The 20975-nt window shown below is 31.8% G+C and overlaps 1 protein-coding gene and 1 long non-coding RNA gene across 2 annotated transcripts; one reads left to right on the top strand and one right to left on the bottom strand.

Moving 5' to 3' along the window:
* Positions 1-3823: 3823 nt before the first annotated feature.
* Positions 3824-17016, bottom strand: LOC142240499 (uncharacterized). Its single transcript, XM_075312198.1, has 5 exons — positions 16924-17016; positions 16753-16847; positions 16518-16694; positions 7071-7253; positions 3824-4541 (listed from the first exon to the last, which is right to left on the bottom strand). Exons 2-5 carry the CDS (start codon positions 16768-16770, stop codon positions 3867-3869), a joined length of 1053 nt encoding a protein of 350 aa, XP_075168313.1. The 5' UTR covers positions 16771-16847; positions 16924-17016; the 3' UTR covers positions 3824-3866.
* LOC142240550 (uncharacterized) lies at positions 11190-12113 on the top strand. The gene is made up of 2 exons (XR_012723307.1): positions 11190-11672; positions 11733-12113. It is a non-coding gene; the product is annotated as an uncharacterized LOC142240550 (long non-coding RNA).
* Positions 17017-20975: the final 3959 nt, after the last annotated feature.

Below are 20975 nucleotides of genomic sequence, written 5' to 3' on the forward strand. Positions count from 1 at the left end.
CGTTTGTCGGCAATGATGGCCATGTATAACCTATTGCGTAATTGCAGGGCAGTTCATATTTTGCGTTATTTTATTGTCAGCCTATTCATTCACTGGGTAATCCTTAGTTGATTATAATTATATTTACGTTCAATTTACCCCGTTTGTTTATGGTTCGTGTCTGTGCTGTACATAAAAACTTTACATTACAATAGTTCCACGTGTTGTTGCCAGGGCCCTAAATTTACTTCTGTCTTAAGACCTGTATTAAGATCGCATTGTCGCCTAAAAGTGAGTATAAAATTCGAGTTTTACAGCTATAGGCCGGTACTCTGTTCGGTTTTCGCGTTGAAACTCCATACAAAACCAAAAAATGCGAAAAATTTGCAAAATTTTTTCCATTTGTGATACTTTGTTTTTTCGTGTTGAAAAACTGACGTTTATAGCACGGCGCCATTTGCAATGTGAATTAAGAAATAATTTATTTATTAAAAACTATTTGTGCGGGTTTATAAATCAAACACGGACCATATTTTTGTTCCGAAACTATACAAAGGATCAAAGGAATAGCAGATCAATTGCCCAAGGAAAAATAAAATATTATTTTGTAAAAACAAGCAACAACCACCAACTTAATCCAATATCGCTCCCTGTAAAATAGCGCTCCAAGCTACCTAAAAAAACGCCGCTTTCTATGTGCGAAATAATGGTTTCCATAAAAATTTTTCGCAAGAATGAACATAGTACCGGCCTTATCTCTAAAAGCCAAATGAACTTATAACTTTTTCCTGCAAATTTTATTATATCTTTATAGGGAATGATCCAAACAATTGAAAACTTTATTTTATTTAAAATTGTTATAGAAAAGTCCCGAACATATAGGACTGGGACGAAAACAGGATACAGTTCGGTGCTTTTAACATCTATACGAATAGCTCTAAAATGGCCGGCAAGGAGTTGGAGATAAAGGAATCCTTTAAGTTGGACGACGAATACAGCATATCAGATATTTGCTTTTACAAGCTGCAGAACTTCTATCGATGAGGCCGTTATTTAGATGCGACATCAGCATTTTCATCGATAGTTAGGCAGGTTAAAGGCCCAGGGCAATACAAACATAAGGTCGTGAGCCGCTGTCGTAGGGAGCTTATGGTTCTCACTGTACAATACTCTGGGGAAACACACGGTAAGGATCGGTCTAACGAATGATGATATTTGTAGATAGTGTCTGGATCCTGGGGCTACGGAAGATTAATTCCAGTTTTTGTGCCTGTGTCCAGCATTATCTTTCAGAAGAAACATGATACTGGGCTGACCGACTTGCGATAATGCAGCCTGAGTAGTATTCTCGCTTTCATCAAGGCCTCTGGGTGGAGGTCCTTTCTCACCAACTAAGAGGTGTTTCACAAATTTTCTATAGAAATAAAATTTTGACAAAATTTTGTATAGAAATTTTCTCTATAGAAATAAAATTTTGACAAACTTATGTATGGAAATAAAAGTTTGACAAAATTCTCTATAGAAATAAAATTTTATCAAAATTTTCTATAGAAATGAAATTTTGACAAAATTTTCTATAGAAATAAAATTTTGACTAAATCTTCTATAGAAATAAAATTTTGACAAAATTTTCTATAGAAATAAAATTTTGACAAAATTTCCTATAGAAATAAATTTGACAAAATTTTCTATAGAAATAAAATTTTGACAAAATTTTCTATAAAAATAAAATTTTCTATAGAAATAAAATTTTGAAAAAATCTTCTACATAAATTTTGACAAAATTTTCTATAGAAATAAAATTTTAACTAATCTTCTATAGAAATAAAATTTTGACAAAATTTCCTATAGAAATAAATTTTGACAAAATTTTCTATAGAAATAAAATTTTGACAAAATTTTCTATAGAAATAAAATTTTGAAAAAATCTCTACATAAATTTTGACAAAATTTTCTATAGAAATAAAATTTTAACTAAATCTTCTATAGAAATAAAATTTTGACAAAATTTTCTAATATTTCTAAATAAAATTTTGACAAAATTTCCTATAGAAATAAATTTTGACAAAATTTTCTAATATTTCTAAATAAAATTTTGACAAAATTTATTTCTATAGGAAATTTTGTCAAAATTTTATTTAGAAATATTAGAAAATTTTGTCAAAAAAATTTTGACTAAATCTTCTATAGAAATAAAATTTTGACAAAATTTTCTATAGAAATAAAATTTTCTATAGAAATAAAATTTTGACAAAATTTTCTATAGAAATAAAATTTTGACAATATTTTCTACAGAAATAAAATTTTGAGAAAATTTTCTATAGCAATAACATTTTGAAAAAATATTCTATAGAAATAAAATTTTGACAAAATTTTCTATAGAAATAAAATTTTGACATTTTTTTTAGAAAGAAAATTTTGACAAAACTTTCTATAGAAATAAAATTTTGACAAAATTTTCTATAGAAATAAAATTGTGACAAACTTTTGTATGGAAATAAAAGTTTGACAAAATTCTCTATAGAAATAAAATTTTGACAAAATGTTCTATAGAATTAAATTTTTCACAAAATTTTCTATAGAAATAAAATTTTGACAAAATTTTCTATAGCAATAACATTTTGACAAAATATTCTATAGAAATAAAATTTTGACAAAATATTCTATAGAAATAAAATTTTGACAAAATTTTCTATAGAAATAAAATTTTGACAAAATTTTCTATAGAAATAAAATTTTGACAAAATTTTCTATAGAAATAAAATTTTGACAAAATTTCCTATAGAAATAAAATTTTGATAAAATTTTCTATAGAAATAAAATTTTGACAAAATTTCCTATAGAAATAAAATTTTGACAAAATTTTCTATAGAAATAAAATTTTGACAAAATTTTCTATAGAAATAAAATTTTGACAAAATTTTCTATAGAAATAAAATTTTGACAAAATTTTCTATAGAAATAAAATTTTGACAAAATTTTCTATAAAAATAAAATTTTGACAAAATTTGGGTATTTTTAATTTGGTAGATGTGTGGTAAAATTTTGGTATATTATTTTTGGCACGAGTGGCAACCGTAAGTGGGATGACACACATAACCCAACCGTGAAGAAATGGGTATTTTAGCGAGCTAATTTGAACTTAGTTCCAGCCTTTAAGCTGAGTACTATGTTCGTTTTCAAGCTGAAAACCAGCTTATTTTCACGGTTACTCTTTTTAGTCAATTAATTTCCAAATATTAAATGGTTCGCAATCAATACATTGGATCTTTTCCATCCTTAATTTGAAGAGACTTGATAAAAATGTTATCGCCTTCATATAACATATATTTTTACACTTTTAACTTAGTGTTTTGGTGAAAAACTCGAACATAGTACTCACCTTTAAACTATAATTTATTTTACGGTAATATTTCTTTAATAATCCATTTTATAAAAAATAAACTTTTTCAATTTTACTTTGGTTTTTCCCCATCAAGTTATAATAAAATTTAGAAATATATATAATTTTTGTCTGCTTTTACAGATTTTCGAGTTTAGCGGCTAAATTTGATTTTATTACCCACCTTCTGATAAAACACCAGATTTGTATAAAATTCTGTGCATCCACATCTGTTTTAATGTATATTGACTACTGATTTGTACCGCAATTCTCGTGCAGTATGATGCACAAAGCAAATGTGTGAATGAATGATAGAACGAAACGTTTTTAGCAGTAGTTTGTATTATTCGAGCAACCGAGACCGATTTGTATTTGCGAAACTAACCATTTTTTCTTTTAATTTTTTCTTTTGAGTATAGTGTTTTTCCATTAGTTTCTTGAGGACACGCAAAATGCATCATATTCATAAACATATGTCTATATTTGGGCATAACATTCAATTTTTTTAGCAATTTTTGGTGTTATCAATTTTTCTTTGTTTTGATTTATAGTCAAGCATTAGCAAAGTTATTTTTTCGGTCAATTCGTCCTTTAGAGTAGTATCGGTGACTGTGGCTAGATTAACTTTAATAAAATTCACAAAAGCAGTATCATAATCGCAATATTGATTGCTATCATTGACAAAACTATTCGAGGACATTTGCTGTCCCAGACTATTGGTTGTTGGTGGAGTCCTTGCGGCCACTCTTCCGGTCGGTGTAAATTTTGTTGATTTTATTATTAGAGGATCCTTTGGCGATCGTTTTATTTGTATGGGTGTTATTTTTGTTGCAACTAGCTTAGATGGTGGTATTTTTGCCGATCCTATTTTTGCTGGGGTTATTTTTGCTGCAGTTTGTTTTGCAGGTGTTACACGAACCTTTTGTTTATTTGCTGTGAAATTCTGCTTTGTAACTGCAGCAGCAGATATAATTTGTTGTGGTACTGGTTCTGTTGTATTGATGTCGACTTCATTTTCCATGTCCAATGTATTAACATCATCGTTATCAATTAATTCTTCATCAATTTCTATTTCAAAATCCATGGAATCATTTGAACGTGCTCTTTTCTGTGCCCGTGGCGATTCTTCGCAAAGGAATTCATCAAGGTGATCCGTTATAAGAGATTTATCATCTTCCATCTGCAAGAAAATTCAATTGAAATTCAATATAATGATTGTGGTGTGTGTAATTAAATTAAAAAAAAAAAATGATGTGTTAATTTTAATATTAATCTATATATATAAAATTCAATCTATGTTTGTTTATTTGTTTGTTTGTATGTTCCGAGTTGGCTCCGAAACGGCTGAACCGATTTAGTTGAAACTTTCAGAGATCGCAGAGGGCGTTCATGTGGTGAAAATAGGGTTCCTCATTTTTTGACACCTGGTCGCGAAGGGGGGCCTCCCCTCCGTCGGACTTTTTGAAAATTGGACCAAAGTTGACCGATTTGCTTGATATTTGGTGGCGGAGGGGGGCCTCCCCTCTAAAATTCTCAATTATCTGAGATTTACTGAGAACATGTGGTGAGGTTATGGAATTAATATGGGGTACCCGATGATTTCATATGTTGATGGGGAGGGGGACCACCCCCTTGCCATACTCTTTGAGACTTGGAACAAAATTATGCGATTTGCTTGAAATTTTCATTGAATGTTGGGGTTGGCATCTAGACAAAAATCCGCTACATTATTTTTCGATATTTGGTCGGGGAGGGGACCCGATTTTTTTTTAAGTAAAAACAAAACTAAACTCCCCCGACTGAAATTTTACGGAAAAAAGGGTTATGAAATTTATATCAGGTTCTTAATTTTTTAATAAAAATAAAAGGGCATAGGGAGACATCCGCTTCTCTTAAGTACATACAGAGAAACAATTAAACTTTTACCGAGTTACTTGAAATTTACAGAGGACTGGGGAGAGGTTACGATATTAATAGTTGATACCTGATTTTGTGATATTTGGACGGAAGAGAGGCCGCCCTTTTAGGCTTATACTTTGCTTGACATTTTCTGGGACGTTTACAAAAGATACGCTACATCACTTTTTGATATTTAGTCGGGGAGGAGGTCCTCCTCTAAAACTGAAAAAAAACAACAATTCTTAAGTTTTCTTGAAATTTACACAGGCAGTGGGGGAAGGTTATGAACGAAGAGGCAACCTTCCTTGCCCCACACTTGAAGGAAAGTTTCAAGAATTTACAGGGAAGGTTAGGGGTGCTATTCACTACGGTGTTTGCCGATATTGTATCGGGGAAAGTGACGTCCCTTTAAAACAATAGAGCAAAATTTAAACATCGCCGATCTACTTGAAATTTACAGGGAACGTGGGAGGAGGTGATTAAATTTATACATGATTTTTAAATTAGTATATGATTTTTCGATATATGGTTGGGGAAGGGGAAAATTGAAATAAACTTTGTCGATTTACTTCGATAGAATTTGTAGGGACCATTGAGTAGTTGTGAAATTAATATAGGGTACGTGATAGTCCGATATCAGGTCGGAGTGGAGCGAAGGTGGGGGGAGGGTTCCCTTTTGTCCGTTTTTTTTCTTCTTAAATTGAAAGTAGAGGGTTGTCCGTAAATGGGAACTCGGTACATAATTTTATGATTTTTGCACAGGCTTCTGCCAGACTTCTTTTTAGTAAAGAACTTAAATTTACATGAAATTGGCAGCCAACGCAGAGGGTGCATCATTTTCCAACATTTTAGCAAATGTTAATGTGGTAAAATTTTTTACTATTTTTGCTTTTTCCGATTTATTGGATGGGAAACAGTAATTCTTTGTATGTTATTATAATATAGTGCTTAATTTTCAGATATGTTGAGAAGAAGGATACCTTTCCTTGACAAACCACACTTAAAATTCACAAGAAATATAGAAGATTGTCCAACTACTTGAATACAGAACATTATTAAAAAAAATTGGAGGAAAATACCTATAAACGAAAAATCAAGTAGTCCGATTTGTTTAAAAGAATTCAAATCTTTTCGAATTTGTTTTCAGCACGAAGGATATAGTTTACTAAGTTAACGCAAAATGTTCCTCCAAATACGCTTCGGAATGCGCAGCGAAGCGGGCCGGGTTACGCTAGTATCAATATATAATCAGTGAAAAGTATGTATATAGAAACATTTTTTCTCCGAACAAAATATTCAATTATAATTTTAATTGAAAATATTTTTGTATTTAATTACAATATTAATTGGGTTAATTAAACTTTTCAATAATTTTTTTAACAGACTTTATGCTTTAATTTAATGAAAAAGTTAATTGTAACTTTGAATTGAGTATGTTCAAAACATCATTCAACTTTTTAATTGAAAATATTTTGGTGAAATTTTTCTGTGTAGGTTTTGGGCTATATATTAGATAATCTATATAAGAAAGAACGAAACCAACAATTTTGTTATACGTTTTTATCTTATAGAGAATTATTGATAATAAAAAACGTTTATTTTAATTCAATTCAATTGATGACCCAGTTTTAAGTATAGCCATGACCTGCTGTACCCAGAACTTGTTGTGCTAATATGATATTACAATTAATGCAATAATTCTATATATCATCTTATAAACACCGACTACTACTTTTAAACATTTAATAGGAATACTCCTTTCGATTCACATTAAATTAATTTATGCTTTGCTATAATTATTAATACTTACCATCTCAAATTCGTTTTCATCACTTGTTAAATTCTGCTTTAGATAAGGGTGTAAAAAGTTCATTTTTTCAAACCAATATGGTGTTGGAATATAGATCTCATCAGGACTTTCAGCGTTACGTATCAGCTCATTTTGCTTATTAATTTCCCGAGTATAACTGTTCCTTAAATACCATGTTTTTGTCTGCAAGATAAATAATATTTTGAATTATTTACAAAAAAATACTAAACAAAAAAGCTAGTAGTTATGTTCATTTATAAATTATATATATATATATATATATATATATATATATATATATATATATATATATATATATATATATATATATATATATATATATATATATATATATATATATATATATATATATATATATATATATATATATATATATATATATATATATATATATATATATATATATATATATATATATATATATATATATATATATATATATATATATATATATATATATATATATATATATATATATATATATATATATATATATATATATATATATATATATATATATATATATATATATATATATATATATATATATATATATATATATATATATATATATATATATATATATATATATTGAATTCATTTATTTCAGTATTGTAAATACTATAAATATTAACAAATTATGTAGATATTATATACGTTTTAATTAAGATATTTAACAGAATGAACCAATATTATTATTTCTTATATAATTAATACAAAATTTTTTAAATAAATTCACATTCTCCTCATTTTTTATATAATTGGGTAGACTGTTGTATAATTGAAGGCCTTTGTAAAAAAGAGATCTCTGTGAAGCTGATGAATTTACGCGTTGTAATCTGAAGTCTCCTATATTTCTGAGGTTATATGGTTGTACATCTCCAACATATCGCAATCTTTCTGTGAGATAATCTGGTGCTTCGCCATTGTTCATTTTCCGAATCAGTTTAATGGTATTGAAAGTTAGTCTTTGTTTTATATTTAGCCATTTTAGAGTGCATAGCATAGTGTCTATTGCTGTATATCTATTGCATTTTAGTATTGCTCTCATCGCCTTGTTTTGCAGTTTTTGCATTCTTTCTATTTGTGTTTCCGTGCAACATGTATATAAAATTGTTGAACAGTATTCGAAATGCGGTTTGATTATCGTATTGTACACATTTATTGCAGTTAACGTGTTTATATTATTTCTTATTCTTTTAAAGAAGCCAATTTTCTTACTAATTTTTCTACAAATGTAGTCAACATGTTCGTTAAGGTTTAATTTATAGTCAATTACGAAGCCAAGGTATTTTATTTGTGTCACTTTTTCTATTTCTTTCCCATTTATCTCAAAATTATAGTCACTACTCATATTCAATTCCATTATCTTTGTTTTGCTCTCATTTAATTTTAATTTATTCATCATTAACCATTTATTTATATGCTGCATGTCATTGTATATTTTGTTCCTACTTTCAGAATCCGAATTTCCTTCAGCGAAGATTAAAGTATCGTCCGCATACATAACAATTTCACATTCGTTCAACATTTTCGGCATATCGTTGATGTAGATTATAAATAGAAGTGCTCCGAGTATGGATCCTTGCGGTACACCAAAATTATTATGTATTTTTCCAGATCTCGAGTCGTTTATTTTCGTAAATTGTTCTCTATTAGAGAGATATGATTTGAACCATCGCAGTTCTTTATCTCTAATACCATACATATAAAGTTTATCTATCATAATATCCCGGTCTATTGTTTCGAAAGCTCGTTTGAAGTCTAGAAATATCGCAGTTAGTCTGGTGTTTTTCGGTTTGTTTTTCCATTTATTTATTACATAATTTACAGTCGTTTCACATGAAAAATTTTTTCTAAATCCAGATTGGTATTTCGATAGAATGCCATGATTCTCTATAAACTCTTCCAGTTGTATTTTTACAACTTTTTCTAGAATTTTTTCAAATGTTTTTAGGGTATTAATTGGCCGAAACTCTTCGCTTTTCTTCGTGTTTTTTACTTTCTTAATCGGAGTTATCATCGTCTCTTTCCAACAGTTTGGAAATATGCCATCCTCGAGTGATTTATTTATAATGTTGAGCAGACTTTTTCCACATATTGACCATGTATCAAGAATTAATTTGGTATCAATGTTATAATAGTCGCGTTTGTTCTTCAGTCCTTTAACGACACTTTTTAGCCCATTCATATCAATTGTCCGAAATTTGAATTCCTGATCGAAATAATTTACATTGTTAAAATATTGCACATTTTGTATAGAGTTTCTTATATCGTTTACACTGTTTATAAAATACTCATTGAAAAGATTACTTATTTGCTCATTGTTCTCATATTCTACATCACTAAATATCACAGATTTGATCACATTTCGTCGTTTTTTCATCACAAGCTCTTTTATACTTTTCCACATGGTCTTCTGGTCCTTGGCTCGTGTTATTTGTTGGTTTACATATGCGTTTCTTGCATTACTTATAGCTACCTTGTATCTATTTCTAAACACAATAAAATTTTCCCACGATTGTGTCGTATCCAAATATTTAGCTCTTCTATGCGCAGCGTTCTTCTCATATTTCAGAGTTTTTAACTCGTCGGTATACCATTTCTGATGTGAGCAGTTTTCATTTACAATTTTCTTTTTAATACATTTGGATACTGAAATGTTGAACACTTTGTCAAGGTCTTGGGCCAGAGCATTCACATCGCTATGCATTGTGTCACTCATAACGGATCTCAAAGTTTCTATAAATAAAGTTCGATCGTATTTGAAATATTCGAATTCCTTGTACCGCGGACGTTTATTTTGTATTGTATCGCTTTTTATGTATATTCTAATCATTTCGTGATCGGATATAATATTCGACGGGTCCGTTTTTGCAGTTATTCTGTGGCTGTTCGTAAGAACGTAATCAATAAGTGTCTTAGAAGTCCTAGATATTCTTGTATATTCGTTTACAATTTGGTTCAAATTATTGTCATAAATAGCACTTTTTAATTTGTTCCTGTATGTGTTATTTTTTAGCCAGTCTATATTTATATCACCCGCAATAATAATATCACAGTTATGTTCATAAATGTTTTCAAGAGATTCTTGAAACTTATCACAGAATTCGACCTCGGAACTACTTGGTGATCTATATATTGCACCTATTATTAATTTCACATTTCCTCTTACTGCTAAACAGTACAGAAACCAATATTTAGATGTTACAACATTTTCTAGTATTTTGTTTACGGTCCACTCTTGCTTATAATATAAAATAACTCCCCCCGTGCGACTGGAGTTCGAATAACTTATGATTTGATTATAGCAATCTAAATTGATTTCACTATTGTCCACATCTTGTGTTATATGTGTCTCAGAAAATATCAGAAACTCAGGTTTTTCTGCTGTAGTTAATAGTTCCACTTGGCTAAAATTATTAGTTAATCCTTGAATATTTGTGTACATTACACATATTGACTTTAATTGTTATTCCACTAAACCCAATCGTTTCTTTTTGACATTTAATTTATGTAGATATACTTCACACTGTTTACTGTTGGTGTAATGGTTTTCATCTAATCCAAGATTTAGTTTTTTATTTACTCGTGTACAGTTAATACATTTATTTATTTGCTCTCTATCGCATTCCGTTGTTTTATGATTTCCCAGACATTTCAGACATGTTTCCTGATATGTACATTCATTTGATTTGTGATTATAGCCTTTACATTTGAAACACTGCTGTACACTGGTTCCGTCAAAGACTCTGCATCTTTCCCAACCAACATTTATTTTTGCATCCTTCATTATTTCTTCATACTTCTCGCCATTCACTTTTAGTTTGACATTATAAATGGTTTTATTATTTCGCTTTGTTTCATATATTTTCCATATTTTAAACTGTCTATCTTCCAGTATTTTATTTTGCTTTATTAATTTAGTATACAATTCGTCCTCTGAGTATTTAAATGATATGTCGGTTATGTTAACGCAGAACTCTATTGGAATTGCAACCTTAACTTCGTAATTTTCGCCTAGTTATATATATATATATATATATTATATATATATATATATATATATATATATATATATATATATATATATACACCCAGAGAAATGGTTGGTTGTAATTCGATAATTACAATGAGGAAATGATGTCAGTAACTTATTTTTTGTTACAAGAACAATGTTTTGATTATTTTCCCCATTATACATTCAACACGACCAAAAAAAAGTTCACAGGATCAAAACGAAATTCCCATAACCATTCAATTGGTTACAATAACCAATGCCGATAAATTTGGTTTTATGCTGCTTAAAATTGTTGAGCTAACCACCAGCATAGTGAGACCTACATCATGGGAATCAACAAATGGTTGGTACAACCAAAAGTTGAGTATACTAACAGAATCTTAGTTCAATTATAGGACGGGCGTATGGTAGTTGTTGCAACAAATAAATATTTATACCAACATCGACATGGTAAATGGCATGACGCTACAAAATTTGCAAAACGGGGAACAACATTTACTTGATAATAGTCCGCAATACATTGAATAAACTTTATCCCATAGAAAAGAAGTTGCCTTCAGGTAAGTATCGCACCAATTTATAAAAAAGGAATATTACAAAAGTTTCCATAAAAATTGCAGGCTTCATACACCAACAAACACAAATACTTTTTACGGCAAGCGAGCTGTTTTTATTGTATTAAGAATACAGGAAGAGTCTAAGTCGATCTGTATTTATATCTAGAGGCTTAAGGAAGAAATTTCTGGCAAGTATATATTGAATTAGGTTCTGTAGTTTGACCACATAATTGCAACCTAATAACCATCTGTCATTGGTATACAAACATTACCTATAAAAAATTGTAAATTGTAATGTAAATTGATCTCACATATATGTAGATCAAAAGCCTTTGTTGTTATACCTTTTGTATTTATTTTCGTAGTTTATTATGATTGTAAATCTTGTAATAAATTAATAAAATCTCAATATAATCTGCCCTTTCATTTGATATTGGAATTTGGTTAGGATAATAGTAAAGAAAATCGAGGGCGGTTGCACCAACAAACAAAACAATTAATATGAAATTGCGACAACCAATGCAAAGTTGATCCAACATACTACCATGTAGTTACAATTGCCAAATGTTAGTTGTGCTGACAGATATCATTGATAGTTGATAGAACCACCTGCTTTCGGTTGGCAAATAATTCGGTTGAGGCAACGAATTTGTTTTCTGGGTGTATATATATATATATATATATGAGTTAGTGTTGTTCGTAACATTTCTACAGAGATAAAAACTGCTTTCAATTAAATTAATTAAAATAAATTTAAATCGGCTAATGTTGTGGGGCGGAGCACAAATTTAGTAAAAACAAGTAAGTAAAGTCTAAAGTCTGGCGGGCCGACTATATTATACCCTTCACCCCTATGTAGGCCAAAATTTGTGTTACCATCTCAACTACTTCACATTTGCTGGAAGCTGTATAAAGGAGACAATTTTTTTACTTCTACAAAATCTCTAGAATTAAAATTTAAATCGGCTAACGCTATCCAGTCAATTGGAGGAAACTTCCATTGAAAATGGGTCTAAAATGTGTAACAGTCTACCTTATTTCCACAACTCTGGTGTACGTATATATGGGAGCTATATATAATCTGAACCGATTTTGACTAAATTTGACATGTATAGTTAGAATAATAATTCTGCTATCTATGCGAAATTTCACGTAAATGGGAGTATAACTTTGGCCCCCCTGGTCATATGAGTGTAAATCGGACGGAAGATATATATGGGGGCCCTATCTAAATCTGAACCGTTTTCAACCAAATTTGGCACAATTACCGATACTACTAAACGTACTCCTTGTGCGAAATTTGAAGCAAATCACGGCAAAACCCTGGATTTTGTGGCCATATAAGTTCAAATCGGATGAAAGATATATATGGGAGCTATATCTAAATCTGAATCGATTTTGACCATATTTGGCACATACAATAGTATCGTTAAAAGTACCGCTTGTGCAAAATTTGAAGTAAGTCAGGGAAAAACTCTGGCTTTTGAGACCATATAATTCCAAATCGGGCGAAAGATATATATGTGATCTATATCTAAATCTGAACCGATTTCAACAAAATTTGACACACTTAACGATACTATTAAACGTACCCCTTGTGCAAAATTTGAAGCAAATCACGGTAAAACTCTGGCTTTTGTGGCCATATAAGTTCAAATCGGACGAAAGATATATATGGGAGCTATATCTAAATGTGAACCTATATCTAAATGTGGATGTACGATATTTCAAGAAAATCGGTTGATAAACACGCCAACTATGACCAAATCGGGGATAAATATATATGGCAGCTATATCTAAATCTGGACCGACTTTTTTCCAAAACCAATAGCGATTGTCTCTGTTCCAAGAAACGGCCCTATGCCAAATTTGAGGACGATCGGTCTTAAATTGCGAGCTGTACTTTGTGCACAAAATTACATATACAGACAGACGGACGGACGGACAGACAGACGGACATCGCTAAATCGACTCAGAATTTAATTGTAAGCCGATCGGTATACTAAAAGATGGGTCTAAGACCACTATTTCTTGGCGTTACATACAAATGCACACACTTATTATACCCTGTACCACAGTAGTGGTGAAGGGTATAAAAATATTGAAAGTGAAGTCTAAAGCCACTTTTATGCAATTTCGTATCAGTATCTTTACTAATTATCGGTCGACAGATATGTATTAGAGGTAAATTTTTGTAATTTTTACAAGCTTTTGTTTTTACAATGGCGATTTTACAAGGAAAATATGATTATTTTGATCATATTTGACCAAATTGCATAAACATATATATGGGGACTTTGCCAAAATGTGAGCCGATTTTGAACAAATTTGGCACACATTGCTAAAATGTTACCTGCAGTTTCTATGCAAAAAATCAAATTAATCGGAGTGAAATTATGACCTCCGGTGGTCATACGAGTCTAACACGGATATATATGGGAGCTATATCTATATCTAATAAAGCAGTTAAACTGTTGCCTCAGGGGCCATATAAGTGCATATCGGACGAAAGATGCAAAATTTCATGTAAATAGGAGAAAAACTTTGACCTCTGTGGTCATATGAGTTTAAATCGGGCGAAGATACATATGGGAGCTATATCTAAATCTAAACAGATTTCAACCAAAATTAGCATGTACAGTTATAATACAAATTTAACTTTCTGTACGAAATTTCACACATATCGGAGCAAACCTCTGGCTTCAGGGGCCAAATAAGTGCATATTGCCAAATTTGAAGTCGATTGGACTAAAACTGCGATCTAGAATTTGAACGTGTTCAAAGACAGACGGACATGGCTATATCGACTTAGGGGCCCACCCTGAGCATTTTTGCCAAAGACACGACACTATGTGTCTAACTCGTCTCCTTCTGGTTGTGGCAAACATATGCACCAACTAAGTTATTATACCCTGTTCCACAGTGTGGCGTATAATGAGGATCATATGGTAAAATGATCTGGCGATATATATGAGAATGGTCGGATAAAAACTTAACATCGCCTCTGATGCAAGAGTATCCTATGACATATTTATTATCGAATAGAGCACTTCAGTAAAGGGCTAAAGTCAAAATAATATTCCCTTTATGACCGTATCGTTGTTATTACCGCATATGGTGGGAATAAACATAGATTTTAGAAAAATTAAAAACAATAAAAAACAATATCGATAGTTAATGGATGCGATGGAGGCGGTGCCTGATTACTCCAGACAAAATCGCAAAACGGTGACACCATTGTAGACTTATGTTATGACAAACAACAAAACATGATACCATTACAATCCATGGAATTTCTAGCTTTTTTATGGTAGTCGACCATACATGGAGCCACAGTGAGGCAATGGTCTAGCATGACCTAAATTCCTGATTCGGCCATAAACATAAAAACACCATAAAGTTTTTCAGGGGTGAATTATCGCCTCTAAGTAAGGTTGTGACATTTCTGACTGTATCAAAGTTTTACCAAGTGGTTCCACCGTAATGTGAAACGCCGCTCGTACTTAACATAGAAGAAGGTAGCATTTATTGATAAGAGAGTATCACAGTCTAAGTGATCCTAAAATAACGGACTGCCACTATACCTAACATGGAGCCACGGACACTCTACGGAGACCAAGGCTTATTTTGCCTTCCGAACATATTACAATCAAGGTCTCAATATAATCGAATCATATGAATGAATCCATGTAAAAGGAAAGTAATACAACAATTTTCTAACAAATTTTGTTCCTTTTCTTTGGAAGGCAAATTAGGAAACGAAATCAAATAGGGGCTACTTTTGTATGGACATTAGAAAGCCATCGGAGCCACTGGTTTTCTGCGCAGACTAAATATAAGCCTGTACAACTTATTTTCAAACATATAGGAATCATTGTCCCAATAATATAATCGATAGACAAAGTGGATCGAGTCAAATGGAAAAAATACAACGCCAACATTGTCAACTTGAAAAAATATAAGTATTATTTTACAGATTTAAGAGCCACTATAGTAAATTACTTTGTGGCACATTTGAAAATTATCCTTTAATAAATAAGCCAACGTAGGTTAAGTATAGTGGCGATGTATCAGGCTCACTTAGACTATTCAGTCCATTGTGATACCACATTTGGTGAACTTCTCTTATCTCGTATCACTGAGTGTTGCCCGATTCCATGTTAAGCTCAATGACAAGGGACCTCCTTTTATAGCCGAGTCCGAACGGCGTTCCACAGTGCAGTGAAACCACTTAGAGAAGCTTTGAAACCCTCAGAAATGTCACCAGCATTACTGAGGTGGGATAATCCACTGCTGAAAAATTGTTTGGTGTTCGGTCGAAGCAGGAATCGAACTCACGACCTTGTGTATGCAAGGCGGCATGCTAACCATTGCAACACGGTGGCTCCCAGAGACAATATACCAACACCATGTTCCAGGAACTATATCCAAATCTGGGCCAATTTGATGAATGAATTTTGCATTTGACACTGTGCCTAATAGATGGATGGAAATCTTTAAGTGTACTCTGACGATTGCCTATAATATTCAATGAAGGCTTGGTTAGATTTTAGTACGTTAGGTTTTAGTAAGAAAAGTTTAAAGTAAAAACTCAAAAATATGCAAACATTATTTATTCAAATCTTGCAAACCATGTGCCAATGCACAGCTTGCGTATCATTTCGTCTTTTGAAATTGATCAAAACAATTGACCATGAATACAATGTGATTTTCGGCGCGGAAATCGAACATAGTACCTCCATTGATTGCCTTTAACGTGTAAACATCGAATGTTATATAGTTTAGTACTTTTAGCACTTTTGTGGCAACGCATGTTGCTCTGCTCACTTACTTCGATTACAGACTCACCTTCACATCTTTAAATGTTAAGTCTTTTACCAATGGTTTGATATCTTCCAGTATTTGCGATATCGCATTAGTCCGTGCCTTTTTGTTGTGGTGGAAACGGTTTTCTGGATCAAAAAGGCAATCGTGCTTTGACCAGCTGTCTATCAAAGCCATAACAGCGTTCCTTGTCCACTCAACCTAAAAGAATTTGGAATTGGGTAAAGTTAACAAAAAAATGCCTTTGTATATTACATACTTTGCGTGGTTTTTCCATTTCACTTCAATTGATTTTTCTTTTTACAGATGCAATGGGAGGCACAAAAACAATTGATACCACAATATCTAAATGGACTAAAAGATAAAACAATGTGTTGAGTCGTTACCAAATTTTGAAAGTTATCAAAATGAAATTAATCAAATTCCTTACACACGACGCGAGCTGTCTTCACACAAATGTGGTAAGTAAAGTAATGTGAACGTTTAAGGGTTGCTCACAAGATGAGATAATGTGTGCAAACAGAGTTGTCAATAGTATATGAATTCAATATGCTTTCAAGGGTGACGGAAATGAAATCGAGTTGAATTCATATATACTTCGAAGAATTGTTTCTACTCAATTTATATTAATGGGGCGTTAGCATTCATATGCTTTATTTAGGAAATTGACTGGATATAATTTTATTTTTTGATTATCATGGTTTGCTGGAACACCCTGATGCCCTTGGACTACATAAATAGAAGTTTTGACCGTTCAGTTCTGATAATATTTATAATGCATTTCCTATATATTTATCTCTCAGAATTGCATACCTGGATCTTATTTCGACTCTTATGCTTAGTACTAAGTTCGTTTCAGCGAAGAACGTATATCTTCATCTATCCGCGTAATGCTTAGTACTAAGTTAGTTTCTGCGAAAAACGAATATCTTCATATATCTCTGTAAATAGGTTCTCAAACCCAGGGAGGTTAACTTATTTATGCGCAATAAAATGCCTGTCTATTTTTCGTGCGAAAAATATAGGGTTGTATAAAGATGTATATGAATATACTCAAAACAAAGACTTCGCATTTATTCCGCGCTAACGTTTTTTATATGGAGTATAACAGTTTTTTGTGCGAAAACGTGATCTTAGTACTAGGCTTAAATAGAGATGTTAACTTATTTGTGCGAAATAAGTTAACATGCCTGCCTATTTTTTCATGCGAAAAATTCAGGGTTGTATAAATATGTGTTTGTGTTTGTTTTGCTCAAAACAAAAACTTCGCATGTTATCCGCGCTAATGCTTAGTACTAAGTTCGTTTCTGCGAAAAACGTATATCTTCATCTATCTCCGTAAATAGGATCTCAAACCCATGGATGTTAACTTATTTATGCGAAATAACATTTTTAATCTAAGGGTAGGTACTATGTTCGGTTTTCGAGTTGAAAACCACTTTATTTTCGCGATTACTTTTCCTTAAATAATCAAAATTATAAATGAAAACAAACTTATTCCTGTAAAGTCTTGCCGAAAACTAGTGGAACAAGAAACTACGCATCAATTGAGTTAATTTGTCTGCTTTATATTGAAATGTTTTAATAAAGTAACCACGAAAATTTCAACGCGAAAAGCGAACATAGTACTTACCTTAACCGCGTAATGCTTAGTACTAAGTTAGTTTCTGCGAAAAACGAATATCTTCATATATCTCCGTAAATAGGGTCTCAAACCCAGGGATGTTAACTTATTTATGCGAAATAAAAGGCCTGTATATTTTTTCGTGCGAAGAATATAGGGTTGTATAAATATGTATATGAAAATACTCAAAACAAAGACTTCGCATTTATTCCGCGCTAACTTTTTTTATATGGAGTATAACAGTTTTTTGTGCGAAAACGTGATCTTAGTACTAGGCTTCAATAGAGATGTTAACTTATTTGTGCGAAATAAGTTAACATGCCTGCCTATTTTTTCATGCGAAAAATTCAGGGTTGTATAAATATGTGTTTGTGTTTGTTTTGCTCAAAACAAAAACTTCGCATGTTATCCGCGCTAATGCTTAGTACTAAGTTCGTTTCTGCGAAAAACGTATATCTTCATCTATCTCCGTAAATAGGATCTCAAACCCATGGATGTTAACTTATTTATGCGAAATAATATGCCTACCTATTTTTTCGTGCGAAAAATCCGGAGTTCTTTAAATATGTGTCTGAAAATGTTCAAAACAAAGATTTTGCATTTATTCCACGCTAACGTTTTTTACATGGAGTATAACAGTTTTTCGTATGAAAAAGTGATCTTAGTACTAGACAAGTGTAAATTCCAATAACTTTTTCCTGGCGGAATTAACCAGATTATTTGGTTCTAATGATTAGCTGCCTGTTCATGAAACCCAAAATCATCCCCAGACGAATCGTTCGTCCATAATGAAACTACAATAACTTTAGATATATTTGCTATAAAAATTCAAATTTTGCCATGAACTCATTCTTTATTTTTACTATCGAATACCGAAACAATTGCGATTCTACAGACTCTACTTCTCGAGATATCAACGAGTGATTTTTTACGTTTCGTTCATCTCGTGGCGAACGAAAATACGAACAGGCAGTAGTAGTTAGTTCGTTTCTGTGAAAAAAGAATATCAGCATTTATAACATTGAATACGGTTCCGAACAGATAGTTGTCAACGTATTTGTGCGAACTAATTTCTGTCTTTTATCGCTATGTGTTCGTAAAAGCTCAAAACAAAGATTTTTTAGTAATTCCGAGAGAACGTTTTTGATACGAAGTATAACAGTTTTTCGTGCGAAAGGCTTATAGTGGACATAAATAATAGCTGCGTTCATTTTTCTTATTTATTAACTTGGAAATTATTAAGTTTTTAGGAGCATAGTTTTAGGCGCGTGTATTACACAGAACTGTGTTTAATAGACATTGTCTTGATTTATTAACACATATGGATTCTGAAGCATACTTCTGGGCGAAAGTGGAAATAATTAGAGGTGTGCGCGTGACACGCGTGAATCACGTTAGTCGTGAACAAAATCCAAAGCGACTCTCGTGAATGTGCGTGAATGGGACTAAAATAAATATTTCGTGCGTGAGAAATAAAATCGGTTCGTGAATGTGCGTGAATAAAATTTCTGCAAAATCACGCTCATGAAAAAAAATCAAGATTTAATTCATATTCATAATTTCAGTTATCATACGAGTTAACTGAAATTAATTTAGCTCTCGAACTATATTCATTTTTTTAATTTTGTTTCCTCTGCTGATTTCCAAAACGGAAATCTCGTGAGTCTCGTGAATTGTCGTGAATCGTGCGTGAGCGTGAGTCTTTAAAAGTAGTTCATGCGTGAGCTTGCGTGAGTACTGGCTTTCATTTCGTGAATGTGCGTGAGTAGGATTGGCTTCCACACGTATCGTGCATGAGCGTGCGTGAATAAACATTTTGCTTCGTGAATGTGCGTGAGTGAAATTTCAGCCACGCGCACACCTCTAGAAATAATACACATTTCGACAAGATGGCTTTCCGTCAAATCGCAGATGTATCTTTTGAACCGGAGATATTAACCAGTTTATATCCATAACCGGATTAAAATAATAAGGAAATAAAAAATTGTTGCAAAAACATCCCGCTATATTTAGAAGCACTTTTCGTTTGAAATCTTAATCCTTAATCTTAATCTTGGGAGCCACCGTGGTGCAATGGTTAGCATGCCCGCCTTTCATACACAAGGTCGTGGGTTCGATTCCTGCTACGACCGAACACCAAAAAGTTTTTCAGCGGTGGATTATCCCACCTCTTTAATGCTGGTGACATTTCTGAGGGTTTCAATGCTTCTCTAAGTGGTTTCACTGCAATGTGGAACGCCGTTCGGACTCGACTATAAAAAGGAGGTCCCTTGTCATTGAGCTTAACATGGAATCGGACAGCACTCAATGATAAAAGAGAAGTTCACCACTGTGGTATCACAATGGACTGAATAGTCTAAGTGAGCCTAATACATCGGGCTGCCACATAACCTAACCTAACATTTTTATTGGAAATATTTTGGAGGTATGTTTTCTGTGTATGAAAACGGCCGTATGCCTCATTTGAGTAGAATTGTATGTTTTAAAATTAATTATTTTAATAATTTAATTGCGAAAAATTTAACGCGAAACCAAACCAAAGTACCGACCTTTAAAGGTAATCTTTTCACTAGACCCGGTTTTACAATCGATTGCTTGTTCACACTTTAGGATCGATTAACCGGTTACCGGCTATATTTTGACATAAACTTTAATCGATCAGTTGGTAGAAATCTACCAAGAATGGTAGATTTATTACTGTTTGGTAGAATTCTTGATGTTTTGGTTGATTTCTCCAACTAATAGGTACTTCACAAATTTTGAAAAAAAAAATTCTATAGAAATAAAATTTTGAAAAAATTTTCTATAGAACTAAAATTTTGACAAAAGTTTCTATAGAAATAAAATTCTGACAAAAT

This window comes from Haematobia irritans, chromosome 5, assembly GCF_050003625.1.
Source record: "Haematobia irritans isolate KBUSLIRL chromosome 5, ASM5000362v1, whole genome shotgun sequence".
In the NCBI taxonomy this organism is placed as follows: Eukaryota; Metazoa; Arthropoda; class Insecta; order Diptera; family Muscidae; genus Haematobia; species Haematobia irritans.

What these genes read in the sequence shown, in the direction of transcription:
- LOC142240499 (XM_075312198.1), bottom strand. An exon ending in TAACATTTAAAGATGTGAAG is followed by an intron (nt 7,254 to 16,517) that starts GTGAGTCTGTAA and finishes TTTATCTTGCAG; the next exon opens with ACAAAAACATGGTATTTAAG. An exon ending in ATGAAAACGAATTTGAGATG is followed by an intron (nt 4,542 to 7,070) that starts GTAAGTATTAAT and finishes ATTTTCTTGCAG; the next exon opens with ATGGAAGATGATAAATCTCT.